General features: G+C 38.6%; 1 protein-coding gene across 2 annotated transcripts in view; it reads right to left on the reverse strand.

Moving 5' to 3' along the window:
- Positions 1 to 12569, reverse strand: part of LOC307042301 (inactive phospholipase D5) — a 53225-nt gene extending 40656 nt beyond the window's left edge. The window contains exon 1 of one of the 2 annotated variants that reach the window (XM_079686123.1): positions 12466 to 12569. In XM_079686123.1, the coding sequence (XP_079542249.1) occupies positions 12466 to 12561 (96 nt within the window). In that variant the 5' untranslated portion in view covers positions 12562 to 12569. Of the gene's footprint in view, positions 1 to 1301; positions 1504 to 12465 lie in introns of those variants that run through there. The other variant, XM_079686124.1, reaches the window with a different exon arrangement.
- Positions 12570 to 18156: the final 5587 nt, after the last annotated feature.

The raw sequence follows: 18156 nt of genomic DNA on the forward strand, positions 1-18156 counted from the left end.
TCACTTTACAGTGAGGAGGGACTGGCTATCCTCCTCAGACATGCTGTGATGACGTGTGCAATGAATTTACAACTCCTGTATTCAGTTAAAGGGATATTTCATATTTTGGAAAGTTGTGTTATTGTTAATATTACCCAAAGTGAAATCAATTCATAGATATTTTTGTATGCAGCTGTATGCAGTTTATAAGGTATATGACTTGTTCGAAGCATATTTTTACTAGACACTTGATTGAAAGAGTTTTTAAAGGAATCTGATTTTCATATTACATGTAATATAAACATAAAATGCATGATTAAGAACCATAAAACACTTTTTCATCGAAGAACTGTCACTAAAATATCTCCTGAGCCAGACATTTTACTTTAAAAAATCAGCTTGTCAGTGCTATCTGGTGGACAGTCGTGGACACAGTTTCCAAAAAATACTATTAAATCAACTTTGGCATTTCTGTAGTGCAATTTCTTGTTTACTATTAGTGAACATATACCCCACTATTTCAACGTTGTTTCTTATAAATCACATTTCTGTATTTTATTTCTAAAAGCTAATATTGGTTGTTTTATCATCCTAGAATGAATCACTTTTAATAAACCACAAACTGTGTATGTCTGGAATCAAATCTCTTTTCTTCCCATTGCAAATATATAAACAAAAGATCACATTGTTCATTAAAGTCTTGCTTGCTCTGCCCAGTAACAGAGGTGCACTTCACTTGACAGTGTTGTTAAGGTTGGCGTGTCATTTTATCAGCATCTGGTGTACAACAGCAAATGCCACCTAATGAAATATTCACCAGTCAACATCAGCACTTTCTCCAGGATTCACTGAAGTGCACACCAGCACTCACATGCAGGGATACACATGTGAAAATACATGTGAGCTACTTCCCATTATATAAACATCCGTGACACAACAGACACAATCCTGATACTTAGAAACAAGGCACAACAAGCAAGAAGAGCATCAACACAAAATATCCTTGAATCTATTCAAGTCTCCCTACGCACATTTCACACAGTTGAAAAGCCACTTGAGTGTGAAGCACTTGAAGCCAAAGAAACGTCAGAACACCGGACACCTCCGGAGAGGAACATTACCATTTTCTCCTCGACACCTACAGAGCATTACATTATTCTCAGCTCCAGACAAGTAGGTAAGAAGATAAGATGGAAATGGAAGATACGTATGGATGGATAGATAGTCAAAGTAATGACAGTCAAACATTAATCAAAGCAATGTTTGGCTGAGAGCCCAGTTATACCACGCATACAAACTAAACAAATGTAAGGAGAGCTCACCTTCATGGCGCATCCTTCTGTCGCTAGTCCACTCTGAAACAGGACTTGTCTGATGATAAAACAGAAAGAATGTGTGTGTGTGCGTGTGTGCGTGTGTGTGTGTGTGTGTGTGTGTGTGTGTGTGTGTGTGTGTGTGTGTGTGTGTGTGTGTGTGTGTGTGTGTGTGTGTGTGTGAGCTGTAAAATCTGCCGCTTCCCCTGGAGTTACAAGGGAGGGGAGTGTGTCCCTCCGCAGCAAAAATGAATGTGTTGTAAATGCACGTGTGTGTGTGTGTGTGTGTGTGTGTGTGTGTGTGTGTGTGTGTGTGTGTGTGTGTGTGAGAGAGTGAAAGTGCTGCCCCTCCTGTTAAATGAATGAAAACTCTAACACAGAAGGACACACCTAAATCCTAACATGATTATATCTTCTTCCATCCCTCCATATATCCTCACACTTTTCTATCATGGCACTCCTCTCTTCTCACTTCCTTCGTCTCTGTCTCACTTTCCTCCTCTCCTCTCGCCTCACCGTATCGAGTGTTCCTCCCCCCTCCCTCCATCTCCCCACCCTCTCCCTCTAATAGAAAGCTCACATTTCTCTGTTCTCCCATATAGACACAGAAAAGAGGGAGGCAAGGGGGAATAGTTAGATGGATGGTCCAGCTCACCTCTTTTTTTTTACATTTTATCTCTCCATCCATTTGCCTGTCCTCTTACTATGCATGATGGTGAGCAGCGCAGCCCTTTTGCTCACTTAATTAATCCCCATGTGATTGAAAACACACATTAAAGACAGAATGTGAAAGAGAAATACATGGAAATGTCTTATTGCTGAATAGGCACATTCATACTGTTGTAAAAAACCATATATTACATTACATCTAAATCCTTACTCACTATTGTGTTTTGTTTTCTGTATAGCACAATGGAGCAAGTTTACAATAACTCACATACACACATAATACAGCAACCTATTTCCTATTCCTATTTGCATATAACACTGAAAGCTGTGCAGAAGAGGATGCTGATGAGTACATCTCAGAGTGGGTAAGCTCAGATATCATAAAATAATAATTCTTGGAGGTTACTTCACGCGTCTTCTGTATGCACTGGCAGCAAATTGAAATGCAGCTCCTGTTCACATGCAGCAGGGATAGTACATTTTAGTCATACTGCCCTGCAGCTGTGTACCGACACACAACAGCCAACAGAGGGTGCTGTTTCACTTACACATAAAGAGCTCATTACAAAAAAGTTGGTATAAAGAAAAGAAGAAAAAGAAAAGCATGGCATCCTTTCTGATAAATCTATTTCATTTTTGCCAGTCATGAAAATAAAAAATCTTGGTTGGGGAAAACACATTTTATTTTGGATCTAAAACTATTCATTAATTTGCATTAACTGTGAACTCGTGTAAATGCAAATTAAGCAGATCATCCTAAATAATAGAAGGTAGAGGGTTTGTTTCCCGTTTTTGGAGCTCTTATATACACATTGTCTTTTTCTTTTAATAGCTCACCTTCCCGCAGCATACCTCCTAGCAAGAAGGGTGACTTTACTGCATTGGAAATAAAAGCCCATGAACAAACATTATTACTCTAATTTACACTTAACCTGACAGTCCACTTCTACAAATCACTTGCAAGGCCACAGGGATGATGAGGATTGTTATGCTTGCTGAACTGCTCATCTACATGATGGGATATTCTTCTTGTTTTATCCAACAGTAGGTGACATGAAGAAAGTAATCAATATAATCCTCTTTGATTATCCTAACTCTTATTCTAAATCCATGTAATCACTTTTCATAATTCATGATTCTTAAGCATAAATCTAAGAAGCGTTCAATCCTGAAACATTAATCTCATTGAGTTAATGTTTAATTTATATTGACATGTCTAGTTTAGAGCCTCAAAGGCATCTACAGAATATAAACTTCTCGTCAGATCAATAGGCGATCAGTTCTATGGCTGATTAGTTTCTCCCGGCTGTGACTGCCTCAGAACTCAGAAATGTGTGTGTGTGTGTGTGTGTGTGTGCGTGCGTGCGTGCGTGCGTGCGTGCGTGTGTGTGTGTGTGTGTGTGTGTGTGTGTGTGTGTGTGTGTGTGTGGGTGTGTGTGTGTGGGTCTTTGTGCTTCACATCAGAGTTTTCCTCCCAGAGGGGATACTGGGTCATTACAGTAGCAAAGAACTGACTATAAATAAAGATACAACAAATAAAATACACTTCATGCACACTTCTAAGCCAGGAGCTTCCATTATAGTCCCTACGAACAGAAATAAGAGGCTAAGATCATGATGTTCTGGTATTTACAAGTGTAGGATGTGTCAGTTTCTAGCAGGAAAAAAAGGGTGGTGTTTGCATATGTCACACCTGTGAATGATGCATCAGCACTCGTGTCCGCCATGCATCTGTAGAATTTGTTATAATTGTATTGCAGTGCAGGACTGTGATTTTATGGCTGACTTGGCAGTGCTCACAATCACAACACATCATAAAGGGGGGCTTTGCTGTCTTAAAATGACAGTGTGTGTCTGTGTGTGTGTGATTAAACAACTGGGTCAGGTTATTTCTCAGCCTGTATTCCAGTGTCAGCTGCAGATCCTGTCCTGAGGCGGGTGGTGGGGGGCCGTCAGATGCTAAGCTTCATTAAAGGTGAAGCTGCTGCCTCCCTCTGGTCAGTGTCAGCTAACACCATTAAAGTCAGGCAGCATGCTGGTGTGTTTTTCTTTTTCTACTCTTCAGCTTCCTGCTGTGCTTGGATGTTTTGATGCAATATTTCCCAACTCTTTGATCCTCTAACTCAGTGGTTCTCAAATGGGGGTACGTTGGAGTACTGCAGGAGATTTATTTTTATGTTAATGAAAAAATAAAAAAATAGATAAATATACACATTTTAGGAAAAGTAATGAAGTTTGAGCAGTGTGGGTTTTATATTAATGGAATAGATTTACACATATTTCAAAACACGAAGTGTAATAACTACAGTTTGCCTCCCTGTCAGAATGACAAAGATCCTCAGTGAAGCACAAGCCCATGTTTCTCACTAAATTGTAAGTACAACTTATTAAAAAGATCAGTTCAATGCAACTAATGTCGTCTTAGTGTTATTGCATGATATTAAAATTTGTTGGCCATGAATTTAGTGATGGATTGTAAACATTTGAAATGTAGCATTTAAGTGTTTCTCAGTTACAATGTTTTTGTTTTAATAAATCAGACACTGATGGTGCAAGGCAGTACTGTACCTCTTTATATAGGCTTTTTTCCCCTAACAAATAGTTTTTGCGCTGATGAGGGGTTACTTGGCTGAATTTTTTTTTCAAAGGGGGTACATTATTGAAAAAAGTTTGAGAATCACTGCTCATGCTGTACAGCCCCAAAAGTGCTTGGAATAAATGTCAGATATAAGTGTTGAGGAATGTGTGTAAAAGACTTACAGCCAAACAAGTTAGAGCCACTGTCACTTTCTTCCTGTTTATACAACATGCATCTCCAGTGGCGGCGCCAGGGTATGGCTGGGGTAGGCTACAGCCATATCAAGAAATGGCTTAGCCCCACCATGACAAATTATGTTAAAGTAAGCATGTTGAGAACACGGATTGCGAAAATATACCGGTCGTTTCCACAACACACAAACTGATCCTGCTGTGACAACAAGTGCACGTTACTGATGCAGTATGGTTGAGATCATTCGTGCTTATGCTAGAGGGGTGCAAGGAATAGTCTAAGTAGTGGGGGAGTTTTATACACTAAAGGTGTGGATATTCTCTGGCGTTATAATAGCGCGGCCACGGTCAGATCAAAATGCCTCCGAATGCAATTTGAATAGACCTACAGCCAATCAGAGCAACGAAACGTTGGGTCTGCATCATGCCTTACTGATTGAGATCAGTCGGAACCGCCATTCAGTACCCCCATTGGATCTTCAACGTGTACTATCATACGTCACGTTCACAGTGATCCCTTTTTATTTACTCCAAGACAAATGTGCCGTTTTATTTCATCCAGTTCAATTTTTATTGAGACAGGGAAATAATCTAAACCTCACGCGTAGCGTTTCACTGTCAAGGGGGGCGATATAGCGTGTATGTAATTACATTGCAAATACTGATTTGAGCGCCACCACTGTATGGGTTAGCCCTACCATAAATTACCCAACAAAAATACTCTGGCGCCGCCACTGTGCATCTCTACCACTAGCCAACAGGAAAGGGTATGGTCACTTTAACCACGTCTTAGTTAGTAAGGCCAAGTGGCACTATTTATTTTTTATTCATATTTCTCTTGGCACTATGTTTTCTATCTACCTTTCTAACTCTTTGAGTACTAAGAGTCCTCAAGATATCATCATTTCCATTTCATATTAAGGCCAATGTTGAACATAGACTTTATAAAGGAAAAAGGGGCCTTTTTTCCACAGTAGGATTTTGGGTAACTTTCAGTGTTTATTCAAATCTAAAATCATTCTGACAATGAAAAAGCCAGGGGGGGTTGCTCCAATTAAGATCAGATAAGGTATACGATATACTTCATTATGCTTGGGATAGTGCTACACACAAGCTGCATGTATAGGACTTACACAGATCCTGCCAGAAAGTGACCGCCTGGAAGAAGAGTTGCTCCAACAAACAACATCAGCTGTTGATGTGATTTTGCCTCTTTTGAACAAGCAGCACATTTCTCTGCGCCAGACGGTGGTTTGTTACAGGAAACACACTGATGTCTTTCAAATCAGTTTAGTGCAGGATCTCAGGAGTGTGAAGACATGATTCAGACTCTAATTGGATCGATAATACTAAGACAGACGCACAAGTTGCAAGTTGCTTTCTTTTTGTACAAGAACTATACCAAGATTGAAATAATGTCCAGCTTCCCAATAACTTTGGAAACATACTAGTGATCTTCTCATCGAACTCTGCATATTTCCCAAAAATATTGACCTATTGCTGTAAGACTATAACAGAGTGTAGTTAACCTATTACAGCTGAATAATTAGGACATCTTCTCAAAGGCTAATCAACATGAATTTGCGCAGCATTGTCTGCAGTTGTCGGGTAGAATTAACATAACTAAGATGTTAAATCCACATGTTTGTTGTGGTTGTTTTTAATGTAATGGAGTCTTGGGTATACTTAGGGATTTGTCTGTTTTGAAATACAAATAAATAACCTGAACCTGACCTGAATATCATCACTGATCTTCCTACCTGCCTATTTATTAGTTTGCTCTGAATGAAAACACAAGATATGTTGTGATAAATAAATAATACTCCATGCTGACAGGAGGTAATAAGAATAGCTTGCTGACCTGACAGCTCAGAAGCAGTCGGTATATTTTCGTGAATAATCACAGTCAGCAAGCACTTTGAAACCCAGTACACACAACCGTTGGTAAAGGAGGGACGCTGCAAAAAAAGGCATAAAGTGATAATGGATAGAGCACTATGTAGCTGTGCTCCATCCGCTTTATTAAATATGTCTGAGCAGTGAGAGGAGCTCCCAATATTACAACCATAAGATGGGAATTGTTTGCCTGTGAAATTCAGCACAACACATTCCTACAAATCAACATACTAGAGAAGATTTGGAGTACAAAATTAGATGATGAAAATGTCCTATTCTCCTCTTCTTCTTTATTAAACCTGTGGAGATTAAACCACACCAATTAAAACCCCTCTGACATTTCGATGACACATCAATTTCGTAAATCACTGAGCACCCCTGCGATCACACTCATACAACGCTTTTGCAACTAAAATAACTTGTCTTTGAGCCTAATGAGTTTCAGCTAATTGCCTAATTAGTTCACCTCATGAAGAAGAAGGAGATAGGCTTCCAGTGGATTCTCGCCATTAATCTGTCTCGGCCTATACAACCATGGTCTCGGCATGTGGTTGTGTGCCGAGAAATTGTGAGACTAAAAAGAATGAGGATAAACCAGTCAATTAAATTGCGAGAATCAAAAAGAGATTTAAAACCCACATTTGGGAGACTGAAAAACCAGCATACTTAAAAGACTAGGATCCTGGAGAAATATTAAATTAGAACAAATCATCATGGACTAAGTGTTTACGTGGTATGTATGGCACATAACTGCACAGACACACAAAAGTGTTGTAATATTAGGACACAGCTCCCTCTACTGTTCTTAAGGTCTAAATACTATATAACAACTGAACATACATTAATTTAAAGCCTACACTGATCTCCCATAAAGCCTCTGTGTGTGACGTGAAGGCAAATGACAATACATGAGTGACAATATATTACAACTAATGCTAAACATTGATAAACACTTACAAATGTTCTTAAATCTGCTTTTTATTCAATGCAACATGTAGGGGGGAAAGTGTTACCACAACATTTCCAATTAGCTCCACCTCCACCAGACAATACAACGCTGTTTACATATTAATGCATCATGGTGAGACAGTATATATAACACAACATAACAACATAGTAATACTCCTCAAAGGGCTATTGAACCTGATGGGATATTTTACTTTTAATATGTAAGTACATTTTGTTGATAATAAGTCAATACTTTCAGTTGAGAACACATTTGAAAGCGGGAATTGTTTATACAGAACATCCTGTCACGATCTGTCTTTGTTTTGTTTTTTCTTGTCTTTTTCTGTCTTTGGTTTCCTGTTTTATTTTGAAAAGTGTTCACCGTGTCTTGACTGTTGCTTTTTGTCTGATTATCCGATTGTGTTCACCTTGTGTTTTCTCCTCCCTCCTCACCTGTCTCTTGTTTCTTTGATTAGTCTTGTGTGTATTTAAGTTCTGTTTTTTCTGTCTGTCATTGTTAGTTCCTTGTTTGGCTTTGACTGTGTCATGGGGTAGTGTTCTGTTTTTGTTTTACGTTTTGGCCTTGGAATAAAGGTATTTTTCTTTGAAATCTGCATTTGGGTCCTGCCTGCTTCACTCAACCCTGACATATCCTTTCATTGTGAGCTTGTTACTTCTACTATTTGTAAAACCGTTTTTCAATGTGCCATATGTCCCTTTTGCACAAACACTTCTACACTGCAGATGGATATGATAGTTCATCACTCATGCTGTAGCTGAAGTGACAACCTCAAGCTGACTGAAAAAGCAGTAAGGGAGGTTAGAGCGTTGATACCTGTCATCAATGTTGGTGATTTGGTTTAGCAAGTGACAGCCAGTGAATCCTGATTTTAAAATGTCTGAACAGCTTCAGCATCACACATTTGTAGCAGTAAACAGAAGGAGGGAGAACAACTTTAATTAAAGCCAGAAGCCTGGGCACAATGCTGCAATGCTGCCAAGCTGTCAGACAAGGAGCCGAAACCCCAAGCATCAATTTAATTGGAACTTAGTATTGAACACTCTACATAAATCCATTTAGATGTTGTTTTGCTATGCCACCAGCAACATATTCCTCTCACAAAATGTATAAGTACATTACTTTGTACTTGTCTACTTTTGGCAAAAGGACCCAAAAGTCTTTTATTTATGAGCTGGGCAAACTTAAATCAGCCCCTGCAGGAAATAAAGAGTGTCATCTCTGCTTTTTCTGGCTGTCTTCCATGTATCACACAGAGAGAACATCCTGTCTAATGGGTAAGGAAAAACACCTTTAATTAACCAATCACACTGACAGTGATGTGTTTTTCCATGTCGAAGAAGAGGAAACGATAACACTGGAACGTCTTATTGAAAGATCAAAGCTATCTAACGGCGTTTTAAGGAAGCGGTTTAATGCCTATAAGTGGGAGTGTTGCGAGACAGTTAAATAAAGCTTAAGGTGAGTGCTTCCCCCTGCTGAATAGCTGTCAGATAAACTCACCAATTAAAAGTGACAGGAATACAAAAATGAAAACATGTCCGTCTTAAGCTGAAAAAGCAGGTGTGTGCAGCTTTGAAAGTGGAGACAAAGCCTTGGTCTTTGCTGAATAACAGAGATGGACCGAGATTTGCAGCATTAAAGCAGCTACTTTATGGAGTAACCATGGTTAATCAAAGGGAACTGTAGCTTTGAAAGGTAACAATGGGATGTGCTTTAAGATCATCACTGTGTTCGTTCAATGCCTAAAAATATGATATACAAATCTAGAGTTTTAAAGGAGCATGTGTCCACTGCAAAACTGTGTCTAGTTTATAGTTTGTGAACCACAGCCTCGTGTTAGCATCTCTGGTAAAACGGGCTATCAAGGGCAGAACTGCAAATCAATCGGAAATACTGTTTTATGGAAATATGGGAGGTTTTTATGACCTTGATTTTGTATTTAATTGGGTAGTTAAGCCAAAAGACATAATCTTCAGGGGTTATTTGATCCATACTGCATAACATTTTTTAAATATTTGAGAAATCGAAATACATGTTGATACTGCGATTACTTGTTGTGTAGCCCTACGGAAAGTTCTGTGATGGGCTAACCAACTTTTTTTTTGTGTTAATTAAAAAAATTCCAAGTTAATTCTTTATTTTCCAAATTAAAACTGGATTCTTTGTCTCTGTGATTGTCCATTTTATACCAAATAGATACAAAAGATCCTTTATGTTTGCCAGTTTTGCTTTCATTCCATAGTTAACAACAAGTGCCAGGATCAATATAATCAAAAGGCTATGTGTTGAAATCTTCACATCATATATTTAAAACTAAAAAGCCAAACATTGTCTGATTCCTTTGCAGTTTCCAGTTTAAGTTAAATAAAAAACGATGCTTAACTCCCTTCATCAGTCTCTATCATCATGATTGATAGTCTCCTAAAAATGTGATAAAATGAAATGACCTTCTTAGACGACTGTATTTCAAGGAGAGAGAGCCTGATTGGCCTCCAGTTCGGACCAACATTCCCAAACACCTGGGACTATACATCAAGACAGCCACCATGACATTTAAAATGCCTTATGACGGCTGCTGCCATCCGAAGAGCAGTGAACACGCTTTGGATCGACTTCCCTCATTGCAATGTGCACTTGAAAACCAAGCTGGTGAAACAAGCTATCATTATTGACTACAAAGTACAGGACAATGCTAACATTACATTCCAGTATACACACAGCCATTAAGCGAGGACTCCTGAAGGCATATATCCACTTAGATGCACTTAACATCGTTTTAGAAAAGCAACCGCAGTAACAATACTGTGCATTAGATGAAATCAATCAGTCAGCATAGGTTCATGTAACAGGAAGTTCCAATAACTATCAGCAAGTCTCAACAGAAGGCCGGCACACAACTGTCAACTGTCAACTTGATATCATTTTCTGTTAGGTAAGTTTGTAGTGGCTCCAGTCAGATGTTGTATTTAAATCTTATATTTCTTACAATGTCACATTTTGATGAAGCCTTTCTGACTGAGCGATCTAAGAATACCGTTTCTGATTTCCATCACATTTCTCTTATCATTGTCAACCTTCTACTGGGGACAACCCACCGTTACACACCGCAAAGGGGCATTAAGTAACGCCAAAGCTTGAACTGATTGGTGTATCCATGTTTGACTGAAGCAAACCTTGCTATTATAGTAAATATTTATTATATAATGTATAACTTTCACCTGCAGATTGGATGCCGTTTTGGGCGCAAAGTGGTTGTTAGTAATACCAAAAAGCCTCTCAGAATTAACTTATCAGTTATATTCTGGATTGTAAAACCTTGTATTCTCAGAAATGGATCAAGCTGTATTTTTCTTGCCACTCCTAAATATAACAGTTATATTCATCATAAAAGCTGATTGAAACAATTCACTTTAAATATGTAATGTTTAAAAAGCCCTGGTTGTCTTTCAAAAGAGAGTCTTTTTATATTTCAGAGAAAAATAAGGCTTTAAGAGGCAATCAGCTTAGACTTAAAGAGATACAAACATTCAAGTGTTCGTCTTTTTGAGGCCCTTAACTTCAGGATTTCTTGGGATTCTGATTTTGAAGTTGATGCTGAACTTGTGACTTCAATCACGCTGCTTCAACTGCGGTACTCAATGTGCCTGAAGCCCTTTTTATTATTTCTTATCTCGTCCTCCTCCAAACTCCCCATTTATCCTCTTTGACAGCTGGGTAACTCTTGCACTGACGTTATACAGTATGTACTGTTTGTGTAGACTCTATCTTTTGCTACACAATAATGAGGTTTTTTGTGTGTTTAAAAAAAAGTCAGATGATGCAAACACACACTTTGACTTGAGTGATGATAATTCCACAGCTTGAATGAAGAATACAAATCATTTCAGGTTGTTAACTAACTGCACAGAGATCGTAGGGTTTGAATTTGTGCTAATTTATGCTGAATATTGCTTTGTGTGAGTGTTTAGGTCTGCAGAAAGGCGACAGGCTGATTCATCGTCCCTGGTTATGCAGACAGGAAGCAGCTCTCTGGATATGGCACTATGCCTCTCCAACATCAAATATTCAACACACACCTTTTCCATTCCTTCCCCCGACGCTAAATGTCTACCCCTACTGTAAGAGCCCTGTGTAGCATTCTGATACTTTTTGAGTGCAAGATCCTCACAATGCTTTGTAACAACACATAATAGATTGTTGTTATTGAAAGAAAAGGAATAAAACGCAGTGTTCCAGGTGTTAGGTGAAAAACAGCGTGTCCCTCCAGCAACAACAGGAGGTCTCCCACAACATCAAACCTTTAGAAACTGTATGCCTCATTGAGAAGGATATAAAACAAAGGTTCAATTCAAAATGATATGAAATAAAGAGTAACCCCAAATCCTAAGGAAGCTAGAACCAGCAAATACTTGAACATTTTGGATTATACATATTTGCTGGCTGACCACCATTGACCAAACCTAATTTTCTAGCACTTGCAAACCACACTTGGCCCATTTTGTCCATACCAACATTACAGTTATCAGTTTCAATTTCCTCTCAAATATCACATTTAGTGCCTACACCCATTCTTCCTTTCTTTTTAAAAAAATGTAATGTTCGCAATTCCTTTTAAACCCCAGTGAACAAGCCTATATTTACATTCGCAAATAAATATTTGTTGGGGTTAAGTGCAGAAAAATGCATGAATGTGACATTTTTCTACTGAAACAACTTATACAAAACTTTTTCACTTCATATTCCACTTAAATCACATTTATATTTTAATTGAACGACTCAGTGTCGTTTTAGCTCCCTCATATTTGTCCTAACATTTCAGCTTTCCACCATCTGTTTCTCAGTCCCCCCGCTCCAGTCCGCAGAACTTACGTGTTCCAGTTTGTCCTTCCTGCGGAGCCAGACTCCGGCCGAATATTCCTTCTGCTGCACGGCCGTTATCAGGGAACGAGATGGCATCCCCATCATGCCCACGCCTAACCCCTGACCCCTCATGTCCAGACCGGCCATCGTCCTGCGACTAGTTTTTAGTAAAAATCAATCAATTAACTTGTTGATCTCCCGTCAACAGCTGATGAAAACTCTTCCTCTTTGGGATGCATCTCATACATTTAGCTTGACTGCACCTTCCCCTGTGAATGGTGAAACAAAATCCCATTTGTCTGATGGGTCCAACTTTCTTCCAGATAAATATTCTGCAAGCTTTCAAAGGGTTTGAAGCTTTACATTTGTTAAATACATCTCCACATAGCTTTCATAGTCATCATGTCGATTGTTCATAAGGTGGAAGCATCCCTGTATTTACCACTACTGACAAATGTCCACAGGCTGTAAGAAATCCTCTTCCAATGTTCCTCCAGAGAGCATGACTTCAGCTTCTCATGATAAGAAGATGTTTGCAGAGGCTTGTCTGGGTTCGCTGAGCACAGACCAGCTCTCAGCAGACCAGGGACTACGCGACTCTGATCAGGGCTTCCACTGATTCAGGCTTCCCCCGCTGAGGGAGTGTGTGTGGGGAGGAAGAGGAGGAGGAGGAGGAGAGAGACGAAGGGAGGGGTATGGAAACAGAGAGGAAGGGAAGGGATGGAGAGGGTTTGATTGAAGCTGATGGTGTGTCAACGCAGAAGGAAAGACCCCTTTTGTATTTGATTACTTATTTTGAAATGTTACTTTACTTTCTTATGTTCATGTAAATAAATCTTTATTTCGTTTAATCATTTTGTTGCACATTCTTGAATTCACTTCTATTCATTTTGTTGTTGTTATATTTTGTTTTCTTTCATTCCAAAATGTTCATTAAAAAATGAAATAAGTGGAACAAGCCGCCCCGCCAACAGAGTCATTTGATCCATACTTGCATCTCTCTCAAAAATAAATTCTCACTCTCTATTTTTCTCATTCTTTCTCCTCCTTTCAGCCCCGCCACTCCTCCTGCTTTCAAACTGTATCACTCTTGTCCTCCCTCTATATGTAGCCAAATTATCCTTCTTTCAAAGTTGCTGCTTTCTTCCTGTTTTTTTCTTTCCACCACTCCCAACTGCACAATGTAGTCTTCTCCTTTTGCTTATTCGGTTGTGTTGCTCTTTCCTTTGACCCTGTGGACAGTGTGCTATCCCTGACAGCACATATTCATCTCTGACCACACACACACACACACACACACACACACACACACACACACACACACACACACACACACACACACACACACACACACACACACACACACACACACACACACACACACACACACACACACACACACACACACACACACACACACACACACACACACACACACACAGTCATACAAACAGTCATACCTTGGCACATCTCATCAGAATGGTGCAGTGAGGCTGCAGTTCCTCCCTATCCTTACCTTAGCTTGCCAGGGAAGCAACAGAGTCTAAAAACTTGAATTGGCTTATAACCGGAATCTGTCTAAAGCCATACATAATGTACACACACACACACACACACACACACACACACACACACACACACACACACACACACACACACACACACACACACACACACACACACACACACACACACACACACACACACACACACACACACACACACACACACACACACCACACACGCACTAAACATTGGAATCATTATTGGAAAACAGCCAGTGCCTCCTAACTCAAACTAGGAATTGAAATAATCCATTATTATTGCATGACTTCACTCTTACAGCCAGCAATAAAATATACTGCGAATGTTATATGAAAAATGTGAATGATGTGTCAATTATATTAACCAATATATGCAGTAAGAGGAAAATCCAACACATTTCACCAGTCATGTTGAATAAAATCACATCACATTTACGTTATTTTCGTGAGTACAAAAACATTGGGTCGATTTCCAATTTTTTAATAATTCTTCTTATTAAAAAAGAGACTATACTGAACCATCAGCTGCTTATTTACTTGCAGATATGTCTTCATGCTGCAGCAAATGGATACACAAGGGTTTTTGTTTGTATATTTTGCAAATATTATAGTCTTTTTTCAGTCATGTAATACAGAGATTTGAGACTCCTCCTATCGGATGAAGGGAGCCCGAACTGCAGATTCAAATGACTCCACACTATAGTTAACATGCAGTCTGAAAATAATGTGTATAAAAGATCAATTTTCCAACAGTAAATAACATGTGACCTTTTATTCTTTCAACTCAACGATCTGGAAAAAGCTCTCTTGGGGGAGATAAATATTATCTAGCTTTACTCATTTGTCTGTTCAATGGGACTAATAATCAATATTTTTAATTAATGCAGTGCTCCTCCTTTCTTGTTGTATGTCATTTTTGGGTGGCACCGTATTTTGTCTCACCAATGCTGAGTCATGCACTTTCAAACAGTCCTTTGACAAAGTCCAATCACATGTCTACCAGCTGAGTGCACTGTATCCGCGGCATTCGGAGGAAACGCCCGCTGAATACTGAACGGTTAATGAGAGAACGAGCCAACTCAGTGCACATAAACATTAAGCCACTCTAAAAGCCTTTCACATCTGAGCCGCGTTTCACATCTTCTGGCAGGGTTTACATTTTGATTTGTGAAGAGCTGTTGTATCAGAAATAAGTTTTATAATAAATAATATGCAGTGAAGCACATTAAAACCAGAAGCACAATGTATACAATCTATACATCCTATACACACACATTGCAAAGCAGTGTGTAGAAGCTGCAGCTCTCCTGAGGCAGGACACAGGTTATGAAACTATAATTCAGTGCTTTTGACACAAGTGGAAACCGGTTGTCAGTTTGTTTACACACCAGGTAATACAAAAATGATCAATAATATTTACAACAACATATCAGTTGCGTTTTTTACAGTTTGCCCCTTTTCCTCTTTAGGCTCACATATTATAAGTACATTACGAATTCCGGGTAAGTGTAATTCTTACCATGGGGTTGTGACATAACATAAAGTATCGTTTGTTATCACTATTATTTTGTTAAATGAGAAAGAAACAAACCGCACATCTTGGACCTCTTGAGAAAGCTAGTCACATTCAATTTCAATCGGGAAATAATCAGTCAATATACTTTGTTTTCAGTGTTCAAAAGTAGTTATCTAACTACAGTATTGAGTACTACTCAAGGATGGTTTTCAAAACCACTTACTTCTCCCATTTTCCATAAATGCACTGTTAATCAAGAGTATCTTCTCCAATGTTCAAAGTGTATTTATTGTCAACACACGGATGCACGATGAATGACATTAAGTTGTATTCCATTTATATTACATGGAAAAACAAAATGGCAAAACTATTTTAATGGGGTAGTGTGGAGAACGAGTTGATGAGTGTCTTGTGACGCCTACTTAGCTCCTTTACTGCCTGTAAAAACCAAACTCATATTTATAGTACAGTGAGATGAACTCAGTGCACTCATTATAAAGTCAAGTTTGATTTTATTCCTCAACATCTTCCAAGCAAACTACCTTTATGTCCTGAAGCTGATGTGCAGAGGGGCTTTGATTATAAAAAAAAAATTCTTCACAAACAAGTCTTGCAATTACAGCTTTGAGCATTACGAATCCATTTCATTATATATGAGATGATTTTGGGCTTGTTTAATAATACATGAAGCTTTAGTCACAGAGCTATAAAAGTCAAAATGATGTATTGTTTTTGCTTCATTTAATCAACAATTTCACTGTTTATTTCAAGTACAGTGATAGTTATCCTTTTTGTTAACGCAAGTCGACAATCTAATCATAAACATCTTTCCCATATGGTATATGAATACGCATTTCCTAACATTACATTGCTGTGTGGATTGCAGCACCAGCTATAATGACCTTTCTTCAACAGTGGCATCCAAAGATTAGTCAGCCAAATGTGCCTCAGCCAAAATCAATGAATCCCCTAAACTGTCAACAGCTTTGTAGATCAGAGGCGCCTTACCTCCATCGCTTCCTCCTGCTCTAAAACGCCTGCTGTGTGAGCGGTGTTTCATCTCATGCAACCGCAAAAGACTTTTATATCCCAGCCTGAACAGACCATTAAAATATGTGGTGAAAATATCAGGTTGGTTCTGTGAAAATCCCTAATAATGAAAGGTTAATAGATTACCTGTCTTGCAGCTGAATGTGAAGATTACTGTAAATACTTTCAGGCTCTTCAGAAAATCAAAGTGCTGCAGAAGAAACAACCAAGAAGTGTCAATTATGTCTCAAACATCTTTCAAAATGAGTAGTTCTCTCTTGCATTTTGTTTCTGTGTCTTTCTACAGCTTTCTTATATATGGCAACTGCTAAATACTTTCTTTATCCATATTTCTAAGCATGCCTCCTGTCTCTCCAAGCTTTGACATTTGTCTCACTTTCACACACTCTGCGAATCACACTTTTGTATGTGACCATTAAACAAGAGGTAATTGCATCTCAGTCCATTTAATCAGTAAAATGGTGTCATTCTATTTTTTACAGAAAACACATACTTGCTTCCTTACAATCTTTCTTCATTTTTAAGGGAGTGGGTTATTAAAGTGATGGTTACAAAATAGTGCAGTTGCTCAGCTCTGATTAATGAGTATCTTATTCCTTCCTTGAAATGACACTCTTCAGTCTCTCTAATTATTTACTTCAATTCTCTCTCACACTTTTTCCTCCCGCTGTCTGAGGGTCTCATCAGCTGTGCTCTCATGCAGACTCTCCGGCAGCAGTAAGTAAAAGACTCAGATTGCAGAAGAAACAAGAGTTAATTGGATTGTTTCTTTTCTCATCTTCCTCTTTCAGCTTGGATTCAGAATATATGGGGGTTTGTATGTGATAATATTCATATTACAGTTTCTCGATTGCTAACACACATTTTTTTTTTAATTGCTCAGTTTCTCAGAACACTTAACACAATTCACAAAACCCCACACCCAAAGTGCAAAAAACCTAATTTCTCCTGCTAAGTGAAGAACTGCACTCAAAACTACATAAACTCTTACCAAATGCAAACTTTTGCACCAAATATAACACTTCATTCACAAAACAAGATGGTTTGACCACCCAACTGCACACTGCTGAGCATAATCTAAAGCACTTCCATCTTTATGGGCTATGCTCTGTACATAGAGGTTTCTACAGAGAAAGATTGCTTGAGTATACAGAAATACAGTAAATGAAGAAATAAAAATGAGATGTTGAAAAAAAAAATCATATTTTATTCAAAGATAACATTGTGCAACATGCATCTCAGCACATAATTACTCTGCTTCGGATCTCTCTAAGTGTGATGGCATTGTTTGTCAAAACCAAGTTTGTAACTGCTGCTTCCTGTGTCTCATTGAAAATCCTGAACCTTCCGCCTGCACCTCTTTGTTTCTCAGTCCTTCAGATAAACAACACAGATATAGTGGTTGGTCAGTGTCTGTGTTGCATGAAAGTAAGTTTACCACAGTTCATTGTGCAGGATGTGTGTACAGTTATAGAATGCAACAATTCAGTTACAGTAATGAAGTAAATACGTTTCACACAACAGATATAAGCACTGATATATCATGAATTATGCAGAGCTGAAAACTGGGAACTAACCTGTTTTCAAGTC

Source organism: Notothenia rossii (genome assembly GCF_949606895.1).
Source record: "Notothenia rossii genome assembly, chromosome: 6".
NCBI lineage: Eukaryota > Metazoa > Chordata > Actinopteri > Perciformes > Nototheniidae > Notothenia > Notothenia rossii.